Source organism: Sebastes fasciatus, chromosome 18 (assembly GCF_043250625.1).
Source record: "Sebastes fasciatus isolate fSebFas1 chromosome 18, fSebFas1.pri, whole genome shotgun sequence".
NCBI lineage: Eukaryota > Metazoa > Chordata > Actinopteri > Perciformes > Sebastidae > Sebastes > Sebastes fasciatus.
Window position 1 is genome coordinate 3244235 of NC_133812.1, and position 26732 is coordinate 3270966.

Below are 26732 nucleotides of genomic sequence, written 5' to 3' on the forward strand. Positions count from 1 at the left end.
AAATTAAGAATTCCAATAATATGTTATTTCCATGACCTAGGAAATTTCAATCAATATTTGTGAACATAAGCTCCTCTCTCTCAAAGTCAGAAACCAGAGAACAAAGTCTCAAACTTGTGATGCCATATGGGATAAAGTCTTGAGCTGCTCCGTAGACAATGAATGGGAGATTGATTTTGTAGAGCCACAGAATGTTGGTTTTCATTTTTATACCCAAATGAGCTTTATTCTACCATAGAGTTCTCAATTGTGTAAGAAAAAATGTACCCATATACTCAGAACATTCCCCTGGGTGCTTTCAGTGTCATCTATAACAACTTTATACCCTACATAACAAGTTTGACTTATAGCACATTAGCTTATGAATTTTGAAAATGGGCATAGTTCCCCTTTAATGCTGCTTCATGGCCCTGGCTGAAGTGGATAGTTGTGTGATTGGATGGCAACTACTGTGTGCATTTGCTTTTCTCTAAACACAGGAACGCACATACACAAGGAGTTGTATGACTACTCAACATTTGGATCTACATTAAATACCACTCCCCTGAACCTGATATGCTAATGAGCTCAGACAAACATAAATCTATTCTCAGAATACTGCTCAGTGGCACAGAGACCAAGAAGCCCATCGGTATAGATGCACTAACTAGGATTAATAGGCATGGTGTGAAACATACCGAACACTAACATTCACTTAAAAATCTCTTTATACAGAAACCTGATACTGTTGTGTTATATTTTCTTGATTTAAGGCATTTTGTTACAAATATTATCTCAGTATTAATGATCATTTATGCATGGAACTTAAATCCTTTATCAACAGGTCTGATGATTTCTGTAATGAATCAGCAAATGTATCTGGCATGACAGCAGTTACAACTTCAAGTTTGTCAACTGTTTTCATCGGCTGTTTATCAGTTTTCATAATGTGTGGAAGCCTTCTTGTAATAATCTCCATCATTTACTTCCAACAGCTCCACACTCCTACAAACTATCTGATCCTCTCTCTGGCTGTGGCTGACCTGCTTGTTGGGGTTTTAGTTTTACCTTTTAGTGTTACATTGGCTGTATGCTCATGTTGTTATCTTGACTTACTCTGTAAGGTACGAGGCACCTTGGACATGTTTCTGTGCATGTGTTCTAATTTGAATTTATGTTGTATTTCTGTTGACAGATATTACGCAGTGTGTCAGCCTCTGAGGTACAGAAGTAAAATAAATGTCCGTACTATTGTCAACATGATCCTGGTGAGCTGGACTGTTTCTGCACTATTTGGAATTGGAAGCACAATTTTGGGAATGAACCAAGGCCAATCTAACAGGTGTCGTTTTTTTCAACACACAATAAGGCCGACTGCATTTATGGTTGCAATTTTTGCGTATTACCTCCCAGCTATCGTAATGTTCTCCATCTACCTAAAGATTTTTATGGTGGCGCAGAGACAGGCACGCAGCATCCAGAACACAACCTGTCAAAACAAAAAGTCTGGAGCAACTATCAGTAAAATGGAGAGAAAGGCCACTAAAACTCTGGCTATTGTGATGGGAATATTTCTAATCTGTTGGACTCCTTTCTTTCTTTGTATCTCCTTTCACATTTTCAATAATAATGCAATACCACCTCCTGTGATTGAAATGCTTAAGGGGCTTGGATGGTCAAATTCAATGCTTAATCCATTTGTCTATGGTCTCTTTTACACCTGGTTTCGAACAGCTTTCAGAATGATAATTTCTGGCAAAATATTTCAAGGTGATTTTACTAATTATAAGCTCTATTGAATTATTATCATATAATGCTGTCACTAATGATGTAGTTTGACCATGAAGGTTATCTTCTCCACTCTTTTTCCACTGCATGTCATATATATATATATATATGTATATATATATATATACATATATATATATATATATATATATGTATATATATATATATTTACACCAAAATTGCCACTGTACTAGGCATCCATTATCTGTTTGTACAACTCGCAGATTAAGAAGTTTAAATAATATGTAATGTCATTGTGAATGTCTGTAAATAAATGTAGGATCTGTATATCTCATTGTGTCTCATTTAGTTTGTATTCAATGAACAGTATTCATTATATTTCTGCAGACACTGCCTCCATACATTGAATGCAGAAGTGTGATACTCCTGAACAATATTTTTAGTCTTTGAACATTACTTCACAATTAAAAGGAAGGCCCTTGCTATAGCAGAGAAGCAAGCAAGAAAGCAACCAGAAATTAGTGGCGTTAAAACAAGTTTGAGTTAACATGTTATTATCACTTTAACTTTGACAGCCCTAGTAGAAATGTACTTAGATAAAAGTAGGTCAGTGCAAATTTACAATGAGTAAATGTTACTGCGTAACACTTTTAAAAGGAAAGGTGGGGGTGGGTGGAAGGAGGGTAAAGAAAAAGATGTATATAATGATGATGTTATACGATAGACATTAAATTAAAGACAAAGTTAGGCTACAAAATAAAGTGCATTAACATGTCAATGTATAGACATTATACCACAGTATGAGGGGAGGAACTAACAAAAATTAATTGATAATAAATGGATGTGATGAAAATGCACGTGAATCGAAATGTATATTATTATTATCGAATGTATAATGAAAAATCAAGCGATAAATTATCAAGTGATCTGATTAATATAAAGCCGATTTGATTAAGACAATCATGATATGATGAAAACAGAGCCATGTTTCATCATTTTCCCCTTCTTATATTCATTTTCATCATTCACAATACAAAATTGACATTCATCATTTAATGAAAGTGGCCTCAAGGGTGGGAGTAACAAAAAATATTTAAGAAAAAGGAAATGATGAAAATGCTAATGAATTAATAATGGAAATGTATGTGAATTGAAAAATAGAGTGATGAATTGTCAATTGATTTAATTAACTTGATTTTATCTGAAACAGTGTTGCACTTACAATCAACTGTCGACCATTCGTCATTCACAACATCCAAATTACATTTATGCTTTACAGCATGCAATTTTTGTTACTTTTGCCCAAAATGTCAATCAAAAACCTTGACCACTGACTAACTGATCAAGTTTTTGGCTCTCAACTTGCAGGCCTGGTCACAAGCTGCACTGCCCATATGCAATTCTCAACAGAGATGAGTAGGAAGCAAGATGGCTCACTCGTTAGCTTCATCATTAGCTCCTGAAAAACTGTTTTTTTCTGACTGTTATTAAGACTTTTCAAAACAAATTTTAACATTTTCTGGATGCAGTCTGATGAGATATATGATATGAGCATACACTGCAACAGGAAATAAACTGGGACACATTGGGAATGTACATTTAAAACGGTGAAATGTTCAATATGTCCATGTGTATCTCACACATATAAGCTATGCATATGTGATGTACATATAAGTCACCATATATATTCATATAATATACCTAAGACATCCAGAAGACATTAAAACTTGTTTTTAAAAGTCTTAACATTCTGAATTAAACAATATAGTTTTTCCCGGAGCTAATGATGGAACTTAGCTAATACTAACAAGTGAGCCATCTCGCTTTCTTCTCATCTCTTTTGAGAGTTGCACATACGTAGTAATGATTGGGTAGGATGTACAAGTGCAATGGCAGCGGCAAATCGAGAAAGCAGTGAAAGAATTCATCCTACAAAAACTGTTTTGCAAAGATTTCATAGTCAATCGTTCTACTACTAACGATTACTAAGGTAATAAATCAAGTGAGAAGTAGGGTCATTTTCTCATGGACTTCTATTCAATTGGACTTTTTTTTTGCAGCCGGAGGAGTCGCCCCCTGCTGGCTATTAGAAATACAAGAAGCAAAGGAGAAGAAAGGCAACCTCAAAGTTTGTATGGCTTCACTGTGCTTACACGTATGGGTCCATTCCCCACAGTTTGATCCAAGTTGCTATGGACCACTACCACATCCCATATCACATCCAGGGCCTGATCATCAGCTACTTCAGAGACATCAAGCTGCGATTCCAATCCGCCAGGTTTACAGCAAAGTGCCTCCTGGCCAAGGCTAAACGCATTAGAAGTGGGTGAATAAAGACATCTCCGATGGTTTGTAATACAAATATGTTTTACACTTGTAATACAAAACTAAGTTTGTAATACAAACTTGAAAGAATGCAAGTTTAGGCCACTTATGCATTGGCTTCACTTCTCAGACCCGGAAGAAGCCCACTGGATTTTACATGTAAAGCTCATCTCTATAAAGAGATATCTACATATGAATGCAGAATTTGCAGGCAACGGGAAGATTTTGTTATCCAATGCGTTCTGGTTTCTGTTTGTAGTACAAGTAGTATTGACCAACCACTTTTGAGTGGACTTTGGTTGCATGCAGGTAAACAGTCCGTGTGGAGAGCAGAGGAGACGGAAGGCATTGGCAGAAACGCAATCTCAGAACCAATCGTCTAACCTCTGGCGAAGATTCAAGTTTTTATTAGCTAAAAAATGAAATGTTATCAGAGTGTAAACTGGCTACTTGTGAAACAACTCGGTCGTAAACGTCGTCTCTCAACTCCAACTCCATTCTCATGTCTCAAGTTGCTAATCGAACTGTAAGCAATGGCTGGCGCACAAAAGAGGATATCCGTTGGCCGTTGCCTCCAGAGGTTAATCATCATCAGACCGATAGCCGATGTGTTCAGGGATTGGCCGATATGTATTTAGCTTTCTTTTTTTTTTAGACAACAAGCGATTTCTGGTCGCATTACTCAAAATAATGTCTAAAGGGGAAAATGCCTCTTCATTGTGAGATCATAGATACAGATAGTTAAGAACATTATTTTACAAATATTGATGTAGCCAACAATGATCAAAAGATGAAGAATAATAAACACAACAGTGAAATTATTCCTTAATTCTTGAAACTATGTGACCTCTCAAGGGAACTAAGGGCGCTAAGTGGTGAGACACTTAATTTAAGTGAAGGAACATGTGAAGATATGTGCTCAGTGGATGTTATAATAGCAAACACTATGGGACCTGTTCTCTCATTTTACCTCCCAGCAATCATAATGCTCTGTATCTACCTGAAGATTTTCATTGTTGCTAAGAAACAGGTGAACAGCATCCAGAACACAACTTGTCAGAGCACAAAGTCTGGAGCAACCGTCAGTAAGATGGAGAGAAAAGCCACCAAAACTCTGGCTATTGTTATGGGAGTTTTTCTTTTATGTTTGACTCCTTACTTTCTTTGCATTGTCTTTCAGCCTTTATCTTATAATCCCCCACCGGTTCCGGTGATTGAAACTCTCAACTGGCTTGCACTGTCAAATTCAATGCTGAATCCATTTATTTATGCTTTCTTTTACAGCTGGTTCAGATCAGCTTTCAGAATGATCATTTCGGGAAAAATACTTCAAGGTAATTTTGCTAACTCAAAATTGTTTTGATTATTTTATGGCTTGCTAAAATATATACATGTCCATTGAGGATGGAACAATAGAATGATATTTTCCCTCTGAAATGTAGAGTCTTAAGCATCACAATACCATGCACTGATAACACAATAAAAAAAAATAAAAAAAATCATCACTGTGTATTGTTATATGTGCTAGGGATAAATCAATGGTTCCATATGGATATATGTTCAGTAGGAACAAATGGGTTTAGGGTCTGAATGCCACAGACAGAGAAGGTGATGAAGTTGGAAAAGTTTGGCAAAGATATGAAAAAATATATAACAACCTTAGAAAACATAAATATATAGATAACAAGACAGAAAAAAGTAAATAAGTAATAATATATAATCATTTATGGCAACAGTACCAGACCACATGCATAAGAGCCACTACAAAAACAAACTAAAATCAATTTCTTTGTTAAGTCCTGGATATATTGTGATACTTCATTTGGTGGATGTAAAAAGTTTCTCTCTGCAGTAATAATTTTAGTCGATCACCACCCCGAATGTTCTTTTTGATGGTTTCTAGGCCTTCAACCATAAGGCTGTCTGGATTGCTGTTATGCACTTCATAAAAGTGCTGATCAAATATGAATCAAGATTCTGGTACTGTAATGTATATTTCTCGCTTTGAATGTTTTCATGAACATATTTTAGTGTACTGTAACATGAAAGTTTGTGACTCGGCCACCATGTTGAAAAGAGTCGAGCCAAAACCAAGCACCGCCCTGAGCAAATCTCATTTTACAGAATCAAGATTCTGTTACTGTAATGCCTATTCATCACGTTTTCAGAAACATATTTTAGCGTACCATTTAGCTGTAAAATGAGAAGGTTTGCTCGAGTCGGTGGGTGGTGTTTGGTTTTGGCTCAAGTGTTTTCAACATGGCGGCCGGGTCACAAACTCTCATTTTCTAGTATACTAAAATATGTTTCTGAACACATTTGAGGTGAGAAATAGCCATTACAGCAACATAATCTTGATTCATTTTTAATGAGCTCTTCTTAGTTGGACAGTTTGACAGAAATTCACAAGCAGTGATTGACACTGCGTTAGAGACTCCTCGGGTCTGACTGGTTGTTTTCCTTCAGTCAAGGTTGTTGTTTTAAAGGTGGACCCAAATGCAGAGAGACCAAAACAGGCAGGTGAATTCAATGAAAGACAAGTTTTTAATATCCAAAGCTGATGCTATAAAACAAAGTTGACAAAAACGAGTCCAGATCCAAGGAAACAACGAAGTACAAACGAAACACACCGAATACCAAACTGAGAACAAAACCAAACTACAAACCAGAAGACACAAAATACACGGGCAGGAGGAACACTAGAAACATGGCAGGAGTGACGAGTATAACGGGAGACAAGGCAAACAAGCGGGACAAGCAGGCATCGAGGATCCCAGGCGGACGGCCCATAGGGCAGAGCAGAGCCAGAGCCGGGAAACTCGGGCGGACGGCCCGGTGGCAAAGCAAGGACAGACCTGGGGAACTCGGGCGGACGGCCTGGAGACAGAGCAGAAACAGAGCCGGAAAACCCGGGAACTTGGGGTTGCGGCCCAGCAGTAAAAGGGACAGGGTCTTTGGGCTGAAACCAACTAAGGGCGTGGCTGAAGCCAAGGCGGAACAGGTGAAGGCTGCGGAGGCGGCGAACCAGCTGGAACAGGTGATGGCTGCGGTCCAGCCGGAAAAACAGGTGATGGTTGCGTCCCAACCATAAGAGCGGATGATGGTGGCGGTCCAACTGGAACAGCAGGTGGTTGCGGCCCAACTGGAAAAGCAGGTGGTAGCGGCCCAACTGGAGTAGCAAGGGTTGTCCCGACCCCTGACAGGAGACGTGGAGCAGGTGTCGGCCGGACCCCCGACAGGAGACGTGGAGCAGGGGTCGACCGGACCCCCGACAGGATGCGTGGAGCAGGGGTCAACCGGACCCCCGACAGGATGCTTGGAGCAGGGGTCGACCGGACCCCTTCATCCATGGAGAAGGGTTCGGCTGGACCCCTGATCCAGGAGCAGGCCTGGATTTAGCTGAGACACTGGGCAGCCTAGATTTCTTTCTCCGAAAATCCCACGCCTCGCTCCAGGGGATCCAGCCCCCAGACGGCAATCCGGCTGGAAGACAGCAGGCCGGAGCTGGAACTGAGGTTGAGGCTAGGGCCGAAGAAGGCATAACACCTTTCTGCGTTTGTGTAATATGTGGCGGTTAGCCTCCTGAGATTTAATCACCAAACGAAAAATCTACCCTTTTTTATTGCTTGGCAAATGTATTAATTTCGGACCCAGAGTGGGACTACTCTGGCCATTTTCAAATCATTTGGAAATCTACCATTTAGGCTTGGAGAGGCCCGGGATGAAGGTGATTCGATCACAGGTCGTCATTTGTGTTGTTATTGGTATCCAACCATCCAGAAATCAGCAGGTTCTCCCCAATACAAGCTGGTCAAAGGGCAACAGAGAGAGAAGAGATACGAACACATGAGAATGGTCAATAAAAAAATCGCACACACACACACAGTTTATGTAACATTTTGTATCGTTGTATCTCATTCAAACAGGATGTAGGTACCCACATCTGATTGGATGACCAAATTTTGTGTTCAGTTAGGTAATGACATAGGGGGTTATAAATACTGAACCACGTCCAAAACCTCTGTGCAGTGGCACACTGACTAAGAACACATAACACTGTCCTTGCATGGATTATATTGAGGTGAGGGAAAACACTTTGAAAGCTCAAATCAACTGAAAATCATCAATGTCTTGTTTTCTTTAGAAGATTGTTGTTGCTGTAGTTGTAAATACATGTTTAAATATTAAATACATATGACAGATTATTATAGCAGAAATCTAAAAACATGGAACCAGAAGTGACTGTCAACATGACTTACACTGTTAATAACATTCATCCCTGCTATGAATCAGATAGTTATGTATTTACAAGCAACCCATCTGCAATATGTGTATTACTGTATATTTTTCTTGGCTTATTATCTGTTTCCACAATATGTGGAAACCTTCTTGTAATAATCTCCATTATGTACTTCAAACAGCTCCACACACCTACTAACTACCTTATTTTCTCTCTGGCTGTGGCCGACCTGCTTGTAGGAGTTTTAGTTTGTCCTTTTGGCATGGCATTCACTCTAACCACATGTCTGCATCATGAACATGTAATATGTAAAATAAGAGAAAGCTTTGATGTAACACTGTGCACATCTTCTATTCTACATTTATGTTGTATTTCCATAGACAGATATTATGCTGTGTGTCAGCCTCTGATCTATAGAACTAAAATCAATGTTCACGTTACTGTGATCATGATCCTGGTGAGTTGGGGGGTGTCTGTTCTAATTGGAATTTGCATCATAATTGCAAGATTCAGCCAAGGAGCATGTGAAGAAATGTGCTCTGTCAATGTTCTAGGTGCATATATTGCAAACACTATGGGACTGGTTCTCTCATTTTACCTCCCAGCGATCATAATGCTCTGCATCTACCTGAAGATTTTCCTTGTTGCTAAGAAACAGGTGAACAGCATCCAGAACACAACCTGTCAGAGCACAAAGTCTGGAGCAACCGTCAGTAAGATGGAAAGAAAAGCCAGCAAAACTCTGGCTATTGTTATGGGAGTTTTTCTTTTATGTTTGACTCCTTACTTTCTTTGCATTGCCTTTCAGCCTTTATCTTATAATCCCCTACCGGTTCCAGTGATTGAAACACTCATCTGGCTTACACTGTCAAATTCAATGCTGAATCCATTTATTTATGCTTTCTTTTACAGCTGGTTCAGATCAGCTTTCAGAATGATCATTTCGGGAAAAATACTTCAAGGTAATTTTGCTAATTCAAAATTGTTTTGATTATTTCATGGCTAGCTAAAATATATACATGCTCATTAGGGTGGAACAATAGATTAATATTTTCCCTATGAAATGTAGAGTCTTAAGCATCACAATACCATGAATAATAAAATAAAATCATCACTGTGTATTGTTACATGTGCTAGGGATAAATCAATGGTTCCATATGGATACATGTGCAGTAGGAACAAATGGGTTAAGGGTCTGAGTGCCACAGACAGAGAAGTGATGAAGTTGGAAAAGTTTGGCAACGATATGAAAAAATATATATAGAATAACAACTTTAGCATTAAAGCTACAATTGGTCATTTTAAAAAAGCTAAATAAAAATAAAAATATTTTTTTGTCATATTTGCTCAAAAAAGGGAAAAAGTCCAGAGTGCTCGGAAGTTCAAATCAGTGTGATGAAGGTGCTCTTTGGTGGGGTACACAACGGTTCAAAAAAGGGGAGTCCAAGGCACTCTTCAGGCAAAAAATAAAAAGTCTTTATTCAATTGGCTATTTCATGATGAAATGCTAAAAACAATGCTGGTACATATAAGATTGGGTAACAACCCACACGTAGCAGCACAAACAGCCTTCTTCAGGGTTTAACCCTCAGCACACAGCTTTCCCTTTTGTGAGTACACAGACAATTGATGATTGCAAACACCTGAGCAAGAGGCCAATAACCTCTTAGGTGTCAAGTGCAAAATGTGGTCACTAGATTGCTCTACATGATGTCAAGAAAGCAGAGAAAATAATGAAAATTAAATAAGAAAACATAAATATATAGATAAGACAGAAAAAAGTAAATAAGTAATAATATATAATCATTTATGGCAACAGTACCAGGCCACATGCATAAGAGCCACTACAAAAACAGACTCAAATCAATTTCTTTGTTAAGTCCTGGATATATTGTGATACTTCATTTGGTGGATGTAAAAAGTTTCTCTCTGCAGTAATAATTTTAGTCGATCACCACCCCGAATGTTCTTTTTGATGGTTTCTAGGCCTTCAACCATAAGGCTGTCTGGATTGCTATTATGCACTTCATAAAAGTGCTTAGCCATAGGGTAATTCAAATTAGGCTTTCGGATTGCATACTTATGCTCAGAGACTCTCTCTCTTTCAACCGTCTCTTTGTCCCGCCTATGTAAAAACAACCACAGGTACAGGATAAGTGGTACACAACAAAAGTAGTGTTACAGTTAACGAACGTTTTGATGTCATACACCTTATGAGTCTTAAGGTCACTGAATTGTTTACACTCCTTTATATTGGCACAATGGTTGCAGAAGCCACATTTGTAGGTATACCCTTCAATGATCGGTGAAGCCAAGTTTTATTATTATTATTGGTGGGGAGATAGCTGGGCACTAACCTGTCCCGTAGTGTAAGGGCTCTCTTGAAACTGATCTTAGGAGGGGCAGGAAAAAGGTCCTTAAGAATAGGGTCACTTTTAATGAGATTCTAATTAGAAGGTATCATCCCTTTTATGGAATTTGCTAGAGAGCTGTATGCTGTGACAAAGTACACATGATCTTGTCCTAAATATTTTCTTTTTTTTTTCTTATAGAGTTCAGATCTGGAAGTAAGCTGGACTCTTTTGTAAGCATCCTGGACAGTTTTTGTTTTGTAGCCCTTATGTGCAAATCGGTCTGATAAAACTGTAGCCTGCTTTTCAAACTCTTAGTCTGTGTCACAAATGCGTCAACAACGTTGGAATTGACCAAAAGGTATGTTGTCCTTCAGCCAGTTAGGATGAAAGCTATCTGCTTCCAGCACAGTATTTTTGTCTGTTGCCTTCCCATATACTGTAGTATGGAGCAGGCCTCTAGCACCCTTAGAGATAGTCAGATCTCGGAAATTAATACTTTGTTTGGAATATTCAATACACAATTGTATATCTTTGTTATTAATATTCAAGAAATCGTGAAACAGAAAAAGTTCCTCCTAAGAACCAGTCAAAAACAATAGAATGTCATCAATGTACCGCCCCCACCATTTTTTCTTATCACTAAAATTGTTGTGATAAATAAAGTCCTTTTCCCTTAAACCTAATAAACCTAAAAAATTGTCACCATATCTTGACAGTAGTAGTCCTCTTCCTCCAAGTGTTCCTAATGGAATTTGCAAGGTTACATCCCGCTCGAAGAAAAACAACCAATCAGAGCCGAGGAGTCTCTAACAATGTCAATCATTGCTTGTGAAATTTTTGAACTCCGATCAAACTGTAAACTAATATAAGCAGTGCTGATCAAATATGAATCAAGATTCTGGTACTGTAATGTATATTTCTCGCTTTGAATGTTTTCATGAACATATTTTAGTGTACTGTAACATGAAAGTTTGTGACTCGGCCACCATGTTGAAAAGAGTCGAGCCAAAACCAAGCACCGCCCTGAGCAAATCTCATTTTACAGAATCAAGATTCTGTTACTGTAATGCCTATTCATCACGTTTTCAGAAACATATTTTAGCATACCATTTAGCTGTAAAATGAGAAGGTTTGCTCGAGTCGGTGGGTGGTGTTTGGTTTTGGCTCAAGTGTTTTCAACATGGCGGCCGGGTCACAAACTCTCATTTTCTAGTATACTAAAATATGTTTCTGAACACATTTGAGGTGAGAAATAGCCATTGCAGCAACATAATCTTGATTCATTTTTAATGAGCTCTTCTTAGTTGGACAGTTTGACAGAAATTCACAAGCAGTGATTGACACTGCGTTAGAGACTCCTCGGGTCTGACTGGTTGTTTTCCTTCAGTCAAGGTTGTTGTTTTAAAGGTGGACCCAAATGCAGAGAGACCAAAACAGGCAGGTGAATTCAATGAAAGACAAGTTTTTAATATCCAAAGCTGATGCTATAAAACAAAGTTGACAAAAACGAGTCCAGATCCAAGGAAACAACGAAGTACAAACGAAACACACCGAATACCAAACTGAGAACAAAACCAAACTACAAACCAGAAGACACAAAATACACGGGCAGGAGGAACACTAGAAACATGGCAGGAGTGACGAGTATAACGGGAGACAAGGCAAACAAGCGGGACAAGCAGGCATCGAGGATCCCAGGCGGACGGCCCATAGGGCAGAGCAGAGCCAGAGCCGGGAAACTCGGGCGGACGGCCCGGTGGCAAAGCAAGGACAGACCTGGGGAACTCGGGCGGACGGCCTGGAGACAGAGCAGAAAACAGAGCCGGAAAACCCGGGAACTTGGGGCTGCGGCCCAGCAGTAAAAGGGACAGGGTCTTTGGGCTGAAACCAACTAAGGGCGTGGCTGAAGCCAAGGCGGAACAGGTGAAGGCTGCGGAGGCGGCGAACCAGCTGGAACAGGTGATGGTTGCGGCCCAACCATAAGAGCGGATGATGGTGGCGGTCCAACTGGAACAGCAGGTGGTTGCGGCCCAACTGGAAAAGCAGGTGGTAGCGGCCCAACTGGAGTAGCAAGGGTTGTCCCGACCCCTGACAGGAGACGTGGAGCAGGTGTCGGCCGGACCCCCGACAGGAGACGTGGAGCAGGGGTCGACCGGACCCCCGACAGGATGCGTGGAGCAGGGGTCAACCGGACCCCCGACAGGATGCTTGGAGCAGGGGTCGACCGGACCCCTTCATCCATGGAGAAGGGTTCGGCTGGACCCCTGATCCAGGAGCAGGCCTGAATTTAGCTGAGACACTGGGCAGCCTAGATTTCTTTCTCCGAAAATCCCACGCCTCGCTCCAGGGGATCCAGCCCCCAGACGGCAATCCGGCTGGAAGACAGCAGGCCGGAGCTGGAACTGAGGTTGAGGCTAGGGCCGAAGAAGGCATAACACCTTTCTGCGTTTGTGTAATATGTGGCGGTTAGCCTCCTGAGATTTAATCACCAAACGAAAAATCTACCCTTTTTTATTGCTTGGCAAATGTATTAATTTCGGACCCAGAGTGGGACTACTCTGGCCATTTTCAAATCATTTGGAAATCTACCATTTAGGCTTGGAGAGGCCCGGGATGAAGGTGATTCGATCACAGGTCGTCATTTGTGTTGTTATTGGTATCCAACCATCCAGAAATCAGCAGGTTCTCCCCAATACAAGCTGGTCAAAGGGCAACAGAGAGAGAAGAGATACGAACACATGAGAATGGTCAATAAAAAAATCGCACACACACACACAGTTTATGTAACAGTTTGTATCGTTGTATCTCATTCAAACAGGATGTAGGTACCCACATCTGATTGGATGACCAAATTTTGTGTTCAGTTAGGTAATGACATAGGGGGTTATAAATACTGAGCCACGTCCAAAACCTCTGTGCAGTGGCACACACTAAGAACACATAACACTGTCCTTGCATGGATTATATTGAGGTGAGGGAAAACACTTTGAAAGCTCAAATCAACTGAAAATCATCAATGTCTTGTTTTCTTTAGAAGATTGTTGTTGCTGTAGTTGTAAATACATGTTTAAATATTAAATACATATGACAGATTATTATAGCAGAAATAAAAAAACATGGAACCAGAAGTGACTGTCAACATGACTTACACTGTTAATAACATTCATCCCTGCTATGAATCAGATAGTTATGTATTTACAAGCAACCCATCTGCAATATGTGTATTAGTGTACATTTTTCTTGGCTTATTATCTTTTGCAACAATATGTGGAAACCTTCTTGTAATAATCTCCATCATGTACTTCAAACAGCTCCACACACCTACTAACTATCTTATTTTCTCTCTGGCTGTGGCCGACCTGCTTGTAGGAGTTTTAGTTTGTCCTTTCAGCATGGCATTCACTGTAACCACATGTCTGCATCATGAACATGTAATATGTAAAGTAAAAGACAGCTTTGATATAACACTGTGCACATCTTCTATTCTGCATTTATGTTGTATTTCCATAGACAGATATTATGCTGTGTGTCAGCCTCTGACATATAGAACTAAAATTAATGTTCACGTTACTGTGATCATGATCCTGGTGAGTTGGGGGGTTTCTGTTCTAATTGGAATTTGCATCACAATTGCAGGATTCACCCAAGGAACATGTGAAGATATTTGCTCAGTTGATGTTATAATAGCAAACACTATGGGACCTGTTCTCTCATTTTACCTTCCAGCAATCATAATGCTCTGTATCTACCTGAAGATTTTCCTTGTTGCTAAGAAACAGGTGAACAGCATCCAGAACACAACTTGTCAGAGCACAAAGTCTGGAGCAACCGTCAGTAAGATGGAAAGAAAAGCCACCAAAACTCTGGCTATTGTTATGGGAGTTTTTCTTTTATGTTTGACTCCTTAATTTCTTCTCCTTGTCTTTCAGCCTTTATCTTATAATCCTCCACCGGTTCCGGTGATGGAAACACTCAACTGGCTTACACTGTCAAATTCAATGCTGAATCCACTTATTTATGCTTTCTTTTACAGCTGGTTCAGATCAGCTTTCAGAATGATCATTTCGGGAAAAATACTTCAAGGTAATTTTGCTAACTCAAAATTGTTTTGATTATTTTATGGCTCGCTAAAATATATAAATGCCCATTGAGGGTGGAACAATAGAATGATATTTTCCCTCTGAAATGGAGAGTCTTAAGCATCACAATACCATGCACTGATAACACAATAAAAAAAAGTAAAATCATCACTGTGTATTGTTACATGGTATGCTAGGGATAAATCAATAAAAAAAGGCAAAATAAAAATAAAAATAACTTTCTGTCATATTTGCTCAAACTGTCACTATATCCTGACAGCCTTGCAAATTCCATTAGGAGCACTAGGAGGAAGAGGGCTACCTCTTCCTCCTAGTGCTCCTAATGGAATTTGCAAGGCTCCACCGCTCTCAAAGAAAAACAACCAATCAGAGTCTCTAGAGCTGAGGAGTCTCTAACAATTTCAATCATTGCTTGTGAAGTTTTTGAACTCCAATCAAACTGTAAACTAAGCAGTGCTGATCAAATATGAATCAAGATTCTGGTACTGTAAAGTCTATTTCTCACCTTGAATGTTTTCATAAATATATTTTAGTGAACTGTAACATGAAAGTTTGTGACCCGGCCACCATGTTGAAAAGATTTGAGCCAAAACCAAGCACCGCCCTGAGCAAATCTTTCATTTTACAGAATCAAGATTCTGTTACTGTAATGCCTATTCCTCACTTTTTCAGAAACATATTTTAGTGTACCATATAGCTGTAAAATTAGAACGTTTGCTCAAGTCGGTGGGCGGCGTTTGGTTTTGGCTCAAGTGTTTTCAACATTGCGGCCGGGTCACAAACTCTCATTTTCTAGTTTACTAAAATATGTTTCTGAACACATTTGAGGTGAGAAATAGCCATTACAGCAACATAATCTTGATTCATATTTAATGAGCTCTTCCTAGTTTGACAGTTTGACAGAAATTCACGGGCAGTGATTGACACTGCGTTAGAGACTCCTCGGGTCTGATAAGTTGTTTTCCTTCGGGCACGGTGGAATGTTGAAAATACCATTAGGAGCACTAAAAGGAGGCAAGGAACCTGATTATTTCACAGATTATCTGTCTCAGATACCACTGTCAATATGACAGAAAGTTAATTTCATTAAAGATACCAACTGTAGCTTTAATGCTTCGAGCATTTTCATATATTCTTTATTATTTGATGAAACATGTATGTGGGCTTAGAGACCTTAAACTTTAATAGAAACATCAAGGCAAACTAAGACATTCTCGTACTGTAGCTATTACAGATGACTAGCCTCCGCCACCAAGTGCGAGAGCCTGGGAGAATTTACTGCTGATGAAGTTCATTTCCTGGTACAGTGCACATATTAGTGCTGACCGATAAATCGTATTTTCATCATCATTGCAATATGAACAAGCGCAATAAACACTTTGGAGATAGTTACCGAACCTCGTTATTAAACGGGCTGCAAGACTAAAGGCTGTAACGTTAGTATTTATCATGAAGCTGCAGCTTGTTGAGTTGCCTCTTAGTGAAGGTTACTGGTTCCCTCTAGTAAGCAGTGTTCCAGTGTATGTGTCCGGGGAGTTTACTGTGAAGCGGTGGAACGGAAGCAGTGAAGCGGTCATGCACTGTTGATGACAAGGTTGGAGGCCGTCTTGATGCAGACTGCGGAGCCTCCGTGTTATTATCGTAAAGTATAGGCGCAACGTAACGATCGGCTACAAAAGCTAAAACAAAAGATTTCTGTAAGTAGTCTAAATGTTGCACCTTCGACATGTCGAAAACAAAATAGGCAAGACATCGAATCTCTAGAAGAGATGCAGCTGACAAATAGGTTACTTGCTAATTATCACGTAATTACCATGAATTGTGCGGACCTGTAGAATGAAGTGTTACCGTTACCTCTTTCACTTTCCATCCCCACCTGATCATAAAGGTAAATAAGACGGGTATCAGTGGAATGGGCCTTTCTGAACCCACACTAAAGTTCATAAAATAGTCTGTGTTCAGAAGGCAGTACTCTACTAAGGTGGTTGAAAACTGATCTCTCAAATACCGTGGAAATAGATCCAAGGATAGACACAGGGCGGTAGTTTCCAACCTCAGTTTTACTGTCCTTATTATAAAGTGGAACTACTCTGGCCATTTTCAAATCATTGGAAAACTTATACCATTTAGGCTCGGAGAGGCCCGGGGGGAAGATGACTCGGTCACAGATCGTCATTTGTGTTGTTATTGGTTACCAACCATCCAGAAATCAGCAGATTCTCCCCAATACAAGCTGGTCAAAGGGCAGACAACAGAGAGAGTAGCGATACAAACACATGAGAATGGTCATTAAAATACTCACACACACAAACACACAGTTCGTGTAACATTACTCATCATTTTTTATCTTTGTATCTCATGCAAACAGGATGTAGGTACCCACATCTGATTGGATGACCACATCTCGTGTTCAGTTAGGTAATGACATAAGGGGTTATAAATACTGAACCACGTCAATAACCTCTGTGCAGTGGCACACTGACTAAGGACACATAACACTGTCCTTGCATGGATTATATTGAGGTGTTACTAGGTAAGGGACAAAAATTGGAAAGCTCAAATGAACTAAAAATCATAAATGTCTTGTTTTCTTTAGAAGATTGTTGTTCCTGTAGTTGTACATCAATGCTGGGCTAATAAATGTTTAAATATTAAATAAATACCACAGATTATTTTTGCAGAAATCATGGAACCAGAAGTGACTGTCAACAGGACTTACACTGTTAATAACATACATCCCTGCTATGAATCAGATAATACAAGTTATGTATTTACAAGCAACCCCTCCATTATATGTGTATTAGTATATATTTTCCTTGGCTTATTATCTGTCGCCACAATATGTGGAAACCTTCTTGTAATAATCTCCATCATGTACTTCAAACAGCTCCACATCCCTACCAACTACCTTATTTTCTCTCTGGCTGTGGCCGACCTGCTTGTTGGAGTTTTAGTTTTTCCTTCCAGCATGGCATTCACTGTAACCTCATGTCTGCATCATGAACATGTAATATGTAAAATACGAGACAGCTTCGATGTAACACTGTGCACATCTTCTATTCTGAATTTATGTTGTATTTCCATAGACAGATATTATGCTGTGTGTCAGCCTCTGACCTATACAACTAAAATCAATGTTCACGTTACTGTGATCATGATCCTGGTGAGTTGGGGGATTTCTGTTCTAATTGGAATTTGCATCACAATTGCAGGATTCAGCCAAGGAACATGTGAAGAAATGTGCTCAGTTGATATTATAATGGCAAACACTATGGGACCAGTTCTTTCATTTTACCTATCAGCGATCATAATGCTCTGTATCTACCTGAAGATTTTCCTTGTTGCTAAGAAACAGGTGAACAGCATCCAGAACGCAACCTGTCAGAGCACAAAGTCTGGAGCAACCGTCAGTAAGATGGAAAGAAAAGCCACCAAAACTCTGGCTATTGTTATGGGAGTTTTTCTTTTATGTTTGACTCCTTACTTTCTTCTCCTTGTCTTTCAGCCTTTATCTTATAATCCCCCACCGGTTTCAGTGATTGAAACACTCAACTGGCTTACACTGTCAAATTCAATGCTGAATCCACTTATTTATGCTTTCTTTTACAGCTGGTTCAGATCAGCTTTCAGAATGATCATTTCTGGAGCAATATTTCAAGGTGATTTTGCTAACTCAAAACTGTTTTGATTAAATTATGGCTCTCTAGAATAAATATGTACATGCTCATTAGGGTGGAACAACAGACCAACACTTTGTCACTGAAATGCAGATTCTTAAGCATCACAATACCATGCGCTGATAACACAAAATAAACAATTTTTAAAGTCACCACTTTGTACTGTAACATAGTATGCTAAGAAGGAATTATAAGTTCCATATGGATATATCTCCAGCAGAAACTAGGCCTGGAATTTCATCACTTTAGGGGCATGGCCACTTAGCCTTTGGTATTGTCAATTTTTGAGGGCACAGAGGTCAAATGCCGGGGCAAATAATGCATTTAACTTAGGGGTTGGTTAAGGCTGATTATATTTTTGCTACATAACATAACTATTAGTGAAATAAACAAATTTATAAACTCTTTATTTCACAATTTATTTATTGGTATGTACAAATTGTTTATTGTTATTTCCTATTTTGTTGTGTTGTAGCCTACAGACAAAGTTAATAACATTAAAGGTCCAGTTATGAACAACATGGATCAAAGATTTATGGCTGTGTTTTAGTTGTTTAACGAGGACCTGTTATGCTTATATTCAGGTTCATGCTTCTACTTTGGGTTTCTACTAGAACATGTTTACGTGCTTTATCGTTGAGCTCTGGGGTGAAGGTGGCTCGCGGCTCTGACGGTGAGCTTTACGGCACCCTGTGTCGTTCACCATGCTTTTATGGGACTTATTTTTATCCTCGTAATCACCATTCATATCTATACAACCACTGTGTTTATGATTAAATAATTTACTAGAGCACAAAGTTGTTTACAAGAGCACAAAGTTCTTCATAGATCAAGCCTCTTAATTTTGCTCTCAAAGTGCACCAGATTAATGCATTTAACTTGGCCTTGTTATAGTTATCTTTTAGTAAAATCTAAAATTGAATGCCCTCGATTTCAATTATTCCCCGTGGTATTTAAAATGGTATTTAATATCAATATTTTTCAAGGTATTGTATCAAAGCTATAAATTCCAGTATATTGATACTGTATGTTAGATAAAGGAGTGATAATACAGTATATGCTTTAAATGGCATGCATGGGATGGCATGCAGCAGATGACAGAATGTTTATTACAACCATATGAGATTTGACTTGGACTTGTCACCCAAGACTTGAGACTTAACTTGGACTTCTAGGGTTGCCGACAAGGCAGGCACCGACAACTTTCCAACCACAACTCCGAGCAGCCGCTTCCACAATGGAGGCTTTGAAGATGGCCCACTCAGACTCCATGTCCCCAGCCTCCCCCGGGATGCGCAAAAAAATCTTCCGGAGGTGGGAGTGGAGACCCTTTGTGCATAAGCACAAACAACAGTCAGATACTTCCTCTCAGCGACTCGCAGTTGCAAAGAGGTGACCCTCTCATTCTCTGGAGAGAACTCCAACACAGTGATGCTCAGCCAGGGGCTCTTGAGTATCCCCATACCCGCCTGGCCCTTCTCACCCTGGTCAGCTCCGGAAAAGACAAGAGTCCAGCCCCTCTCCAGGAATTTGGTTCCAGAACCAGAGCTATGCGTGGACGTGAGCCCAACTATATCTATTTGATACCGCTCCAACTCCCGCACCAGCTCTAGTTCCTTCCCCGACAGAGAGGTGACATTCCAAGTACCTAGAGTCAGTCTGCAGTGCTGGTGATCAACACACCTAGGTACCTGCCTTCGCCTGCCGGCCGGCTCACATAGCAACTGACCCCAATGCCTATCCCTGCTGGTGGTGGGCCAACAGGGTGGCGGCTCCATGTTGAACTTTCGGGCTGTGCCCGGCCGGGCCCCATGTCCCAAGGCCAGGTCCTCAGACGCTCCCCTCCCATGTCCAGAAGGGGGCCCTGGTCTCCCTTTTGCAGGTGCAGTTCCACAACTCTTTTGGGTCTGATTCATAAAGGGTCTGTGAATCGCTCTCAGTCTGGCCCTTTCCCTCGGACCACACTGAATTGGGAGATCCTACCAGGAGCCAATGCCCCCGACAACACAACTCCCGGGGTCACTGGGGCACACAAACCCCTCCACCATGTGGCGATTCATTGAAGTGGTTAAGCCATATTGATACTCAATTTTTCTTCTAGTGCCACCATCAGGCCAAAATATTCACGTATCATGTGAAATTTCTCAGCATCTACTAGATTGATGGGTACAAAATTTGGCACAGATATTCATGCTTCTTAGACTATGAATCCTGATGATTTTGGTGATCCCCTGACTTTCCCTCTAGCACCACCGCAAAGTGGTACAATAGGTAACAAAGCAGAATGACTAGGGAAGTGTTGTGGAAGGAGGCTAGGCTGTCTGCTTTCAGCATGAAAGGTTTGCCTGAGAAGAAAGGCGAGACATGGAAGTTATCTCAGAAAATATTTTGATGCTTATTTTTTTTATTGTGAAACATGCTTGGCATTGAAACTTTTGGTTACTGATGAAAACCCAAGCTGCCTACAACTACTCTCCTTAATGTGCCTGACATGCCCCTGACTCTTGTACAATAATGTTTGCAGTCACCTTGTCATGTCATTGTTGTTGTTACTCATCTGTTCTTGTTTTTTCCACCTTGTAACTTTGTTGGAAAAATATAAACATTACATAATTGCCTAGTGACAATTAAGATAGTTTGCTTATACAACATACCTTGGGGGAAAGAGCTCTCTGCACCACCAGAGCAGCTCAGGGACCAAAAACTCAAAAGTCATTCACATCTCTAATGAGAGAGGTGTCAGTTTGCATAATAGCATTGCATCAGACTTTAAACAAATTGTGAAAGCCAAACTAAATATACTGTAAGTTAAGATAGTTGGATTTTAAGACAACATATTTATTTTCAGTAATACAACTAAACCATTTCACACAGTTTGCACATGCAACAGAGAGTTGATTTTTTGATTTATTTGTCTTTCAAAATGTTTGCCACCAATCTGCCTGACTACTGTGCTGTTCCACTATAGAAGCTAAAATCTTAAAGGAAAAATTAACTTAAACATCTGGGTCTTAATGTATAAGTTGTGCCCATCATTTTATGGATTATGTTCATTAGACTTAGACCGGTTTAATTACTGAAATTTGGGGGTAACTGATAACTCTAGAGTTAACCCTTTCATCAAAAGATACTGATGTCGTATGTGGAGTTTACAAAGGGGACCCAATCGCAGAGTAACAGGCAGGACAGGTAGTTAGAAATAAAAGCGAGCTTTAATAGAGCTGAAAAAATCCAAAACAACAAAAGGCAGGGAGGGGAACCAAGTACAAAAGAACAAATAGAAACAAACAACAAAAACCAAACAGAGGACCAAAACCAAAAATCACAAACCAGGGAAACACGAGGAAGACCAGGATCAGAGCAGGAGGAAACAAGGAACACGGAGGACAAGGTAGACGGGGCTGGAGAGACAAACGAACCGACCAGGACAGACGGGAACACACAGGCTTAAATACAAGACATGATTACACACAGGTGAAACAAATCAGGGCGGGGCAGACAATCAACAAAAGGCGGGAAAACAAACAAAGGTGGGAAGTAAAACCAGACAAGACACAGGAGGAATGAATTACCAAAATAAAACAGGAAACACCGGAATCATATAAAAGACACCAAATCCAAAATCACATAAAAGTAAATAATACCAAGAGACTGGCACAGCCAGAACATGACAACTGAATGTAATGCCATATTGCATAACAAGTTTGGTCGGGGTTGCTGAAGTATAAACTTTCCCGATTCCAATAAAGAGCAGGACAGAGCTACTAACACTACCCCACACTATGATGTAGTAACATACAGGACTTCCATGCACTGGGAAAATAGTATGTGATAGTTATGATCTGTTTTTTTTTGTAACGTAACCTATAATCCTGAAAGAGAAAAATGCAGTTAACTAATGAAATACTCGTTTATCTTTTGTAGTAATGCTAGGTGGTGCCAAAAAATGTCCTGAGCCCATTATCCAGAACAGAAGCACATGGCTAATTATTATGCAAAATCAGACCTTTCCAGTCACAATGTCATTTTTCCTACCATGGCAAAAGCATGACCTGTCCTACACTGCCTCTAGTTGGCTTTCCCTGATATTCTTACCCTAAACCAGTGTTTCTCAACGGGGGTGGTACCACCCCCCAGGGGGCGTTCAGAGGACATCGGGGGGCGCTGGAAGAAATATTTTTGTAAGGGGGGCGTTGAGGTGTTCTTGGGGGGCGTTTGAACTACACCAAAGATTCATGAGTTGAAAGTTGCAACTACTTGCAAAAGAATGTGGTCTGCAACATTAGAAAACCTGCCAGTTTACACCAATACAACTAGATGAGACGGTGTATCATCTTTACTTCCGTGTTTCTGTCAGCTTTCTGTAGCGCTGCTCCATATGCTGCCTTCACAGGAACGGGTCATCAGAGTATCATCTTCATAAACTTTCACCAACATGGCGTTCACTGTGTCAAGTCAGGAAAATGGAGGCTCTCTTCCTTGGTATTACCCATGGCGGAAATTTAGAGTTTCTTCCTCTTGAAAGCATTAATTTCTCCCGAGGACACACGGTGAACACCATGTTATCGCCGTGGTTACAAATTTACAAGAGGGATATTCCACTCTCGGACTTCCAGTGAAAGCAACTTAGCATCGAGCAACCAGCCACACACAACCCTCCAGTTTTTCCCGGGAGACTCCCGTTTTTCATTGCTTTCTCTCGGTTTCCTCCCAGAGTCACAATTCTCCCGTATTTCTCCCGATTTATGTCAAATTTTCACACTTTTTTTTTCCTTTTCGTTATCTTTACCTGTTTCTGGAACTGAACAGTGTGTTAAGTCCCTACTGTTGCCACCCGGACGGCAACAGAGCTTCACCAACTGTCTTTTCTCAGGGGAAGAGAGCAGTCTGTGCTCGCGACACAGCTCAGTTTGAGCTCATGTTTAAGCTGCGCTCTCCACAGCGAGCAGGGGCCAGAGTTCAGCTTTGTTCAGTGCAGTGAAAAGCCGTCGCAGCGCTGCGCAAGCCGTTAGAAACAATGTGTTTCAGAGGTCAGTGGTGGCGTTGTCATGTTGTGTCTGAAAGGACCTTCAGTGAGTGAGAGAAGCCCATTCCCTGCACTCATCCTCAGCTGGTCTTCTGCCCAACCCCACCTCACATCTTAGCACCCATGAGTGCTAGGGCATTCAGCTGCACTGCTCCCAGGCTCTGGAACTCACTCCCTCCACATATCCAACAGTCTGACACTTTGACAACATTGAAGTTCACACCAGAGGGGCCAATTATTCAGTTTTCTTCCCTGGGAGTTAAAGGTTAAATTAAAAGTTTAACATAAAATGCAGTTGCAGTGAAGTTATTATTTTGTTATTTTCACTCTTTTAAAGTCACCAGAATGCAGGAAACAAAGTCTCTGAAACTCAATTTTTTCTGGGGACGGACCCCCAGACCCTCCAATTAGTTTTAGAAATCCTCTCTTTTTTTTAGGTCTCAAAGTTAGCAAGTATGTTTGTGATACCTAATTAAAGTCTGAAAGTCAAATTTAAAACTCATAAATATATATTCTATTCACATGCTTTTTTAATGATATAACACAGAATAATAATAATACAAATAATAATATAATGAGAATATAAATAAATAATAATTTATAATTTGCGGCTCAAGCTAAAAGATTGGTAATTCTGGGCTTGTCTGTCTGCAGTAACGACACCACTCTACCGTGGTCTGGATCCATCACCGCAGAAGAACCAGAGTCTGGGGCTGTTTCAACCGAACCCGAGGAGTTGTGGTGTTTGAAAAAAGCAAAGCCCAAGACAACAGCCAGCACCTCTCTATGTCATGTCCGAGCGGAGGCATGCTCTCTCATCGGCGGGATCAGAGTGGAAGCACCGGTGAGTTCGACCCCATACAGACCAGAGCACTGGTCTGTAATCTGCAAGGGGAAACATGCTGCAAAGCGCCCGTCTCCTCCTCCTCCACCTGTGGATATCCCTCTGGCCAACAAGTTCAACATCCTGAGTCTGCAGGATTTTCCTCCCCTGGAGGAATGCTCCCACCTTCCACCATCTTCTCTGTCTCAAACCTCGGCTTCCAGCGGACCAAGCGCCAAGACCCCCAACCCGGTCCTTCATCGACACATCCTGACACAGCGGCTATCCATCAACGGGGGTCCCAACATCGGGCTCCATCCCACCACCACCACACCCCTGGAGGCTCAGGTGTGCTCAACGAGAGACAACGCCCTCCCTCGGTGCTTGTTATCAGTACCTCTATGGTCCGCCATATGGCGGTGCGTAGTGGCCGGACCTTCTGCTACCCAGGTGCCTGCCTACTCTGACTGTCTGCTGTCTCTCTGTCAAAAAGTCCAAGATCCATCTGCACATGCCAGGATCCACACCAAGCAAAAACAACTTTTCAATGAGCTGTTGGGGCAGGATTGTGTTAAATGCCGAGCTGAAATCAATGAACAGGATCCTGGCATAAGTGTTCTTGTTCTCCAGATGCGTCAGAGTGAGGTGGAGCAGAGTGGAGATGGCATCCTCTGTAGAACGGTTCGCTCTGTATGCAAACTGCAATGGGTCCAAACTTGTTGGGAGGCATGACTTGATGTGATTCATGACAAGCCGCTCCAAGCATTTCATGACTATAGGGGTCAAGGCTACAGGGCGGTAGTCAGATGTTGAGGGAGATGTTGAATATGTCCGTGAAGACATCCTTCAGCTGTTCTGCACATTCCCTCAGCACACAACCTGGGATGTGATCTGGACCAGCAGCCTTTCGAGGGTTGATGTTGGAGAAGACCCTCTTTACGCTGTCTGCGGTCAGCTGCAGTGCCTGGTTGGTGGGAGGCAGTGCCCGCCTTTGTGCTGCTCTGTTGTTGTCTGTAATCTCAAACCGAGAGAAAAAGGTGTTGAGGTTATCTGGTAGGGAGGGGTCATTGTCCGTTGCCCGTACAGTAGGCTTGTAGCCTGTAGCTGTCTGGAATCCCTGCCATAAGCGCCTTGTGTCCTTGGTGTCGGTGAAATTGCTGGACAGCTTTTTCCCATATGCCCTTTTCGCCTCTCTGATTCCTCTTTTTAGGTTGTTCCTTGCCATATTGTACGCTTCAGTGTCACCAGATCTGAATGCAGCATCACGAAGCCTCAGTAAGGAGCGAACCTCCCCAGTCAGCCAAGATTTATCAGTGGGACGCAGCTTGACAGTTTTTGTAACAGTCACATCATCAATGCATTATGCACGTATTGTCTGTAGGCCATGCAAGACAAGTAGCCATCTTGTCTTTGTCCCTCTCCCTCTCTCTCTCACACGCACACAAAAACATACACATGCTCACAATGTGTTTGGTTTGTTTAGTTTAGTTATTTAGTTAGATTAATATTGTGTTTTAAACCTTTATTAACTTGTAAATAAATGTTTGTGGATTATACATGCTGGTCTGTCTTATATTGTACACGAGTGAATAATGCCAACCATTGCTGTGTCAAGAACTCCAATATCCTTCAACCTTTACTATCTATTTTGGTTATAGTTATTAATTTAATTATTAATCAAAGTTACAAATTGATAGTTTAGCATATTTAATGAGACTTATCTATGAGACTACATTAATATGCTATCATTTCCTCTTTGTTTCAAAGAATGGTGCCCCGAGGATGATTTAATATAAATGAAATCATATTGTTCAATATAATTAATAATTATTTTGATAAATATTTACTTTTGATAGACATTTTAATGTCTTTTGAGCTTATGTGCCATGTCATTTTGTGCCCTGTTATTATTATATATTGATAATTTATTAATATTAATTTTATTGATATTGATAATTATCTTTAATATTTTCTAATAAATAGACCAGCTCCTATCTGCATCCCCAACAAGTACAATGGCAGCGGCAAATCAAGAGAGGGCAGTGAAAGAATTCATCGTACAAAAACATGTATGGGTCCATTCCCCACAGTTTGACTACCACATCCCATATCACATCCAGGGCCTGATCAAAAGCTACTTCAGAGATATGTGTTTACCAAAATATTCAACTGCTCTGTTCCAACATGCCTTAAATCCTCCGCCATCTGTGCCCAAAATAATCATCTGCCGCCCTTGGATGGCCAGGACGTCTGCTTCTGCTGCCGTGGCTGGCAGCATCAGGCCGAGGCCGACTCATGCCCCACCTGCCTTGCGTTCCCTCGGGAGAAGCAAAAGGCTCCTTGTGCACAGCACATAAGCCCAGCCAGCTCCACTGTCAGGACTCTTTCATGTGACCTTTGCTTTTACTCTGTAACAGATGTGACTTGAAATGTAGCAAAGTACCGGTACATAGTTGAAA

General features: G+C 40.8%; 3 protein-coding genes and 1 pseudogene across 3 annotated transcripts; all 4 read left to right on the top strand.

The window, feature by feature from the left end:
• The first annotated feature begins 926 nt into the window (after positions 1-926).
• On the top strand, positions 927-1778 carry LOC141756593 (trace amine-associated receptor 1-like). The gene has a single exon (XM_074616457.1). The coding sequence runs from the start codon at positions 927-929 to the stop codon at positions 1776-1778; it is 852 nt and encodes a 283-aa protein (XP_074472558.1).
• A 4982-nt stretch (positions 1779-6760) lies between these two features.
• LOC141756594 (trace amine-associated receptor 1-like) lies at positions 6761-9284 on the top strand. The gene is made up of 3 exons (XM_074616458.1): positions 6761-7120; positions 7257-7590; positions 8347-9284. Exons 1-3 carry the CDS (start codon positions 6761-6763, stop codon positions 9282-9284), a joined length of 1632 nt encoding a protein of 543 aa, XP_074472559.1.
• Positions 9285-13787: 4503 nt separating this feature from the next.
• On the top strand, positions 13788-14759 carry LOC141756595 (trace amine-associated receptor 1-like; annotated as a pseudogene).
• Positions 14760-17433: 2674 nt separating this feature from the next.
• On the top strand, positions 17434-18435 carry LOC141756596 (trace amine-associated receptor 1-like). The gene has a single exon (XM_074616459.1). The coding sequence runs from the start codon at positions 17434-17436 to the stop codon at positions 18433-18435; it is 1002 nt and encodes a 333-aa protein (XP_074472560.1).
• The last annotated feature ends 8297 nt before the right edge of the window (positions 18436-26732 follow it).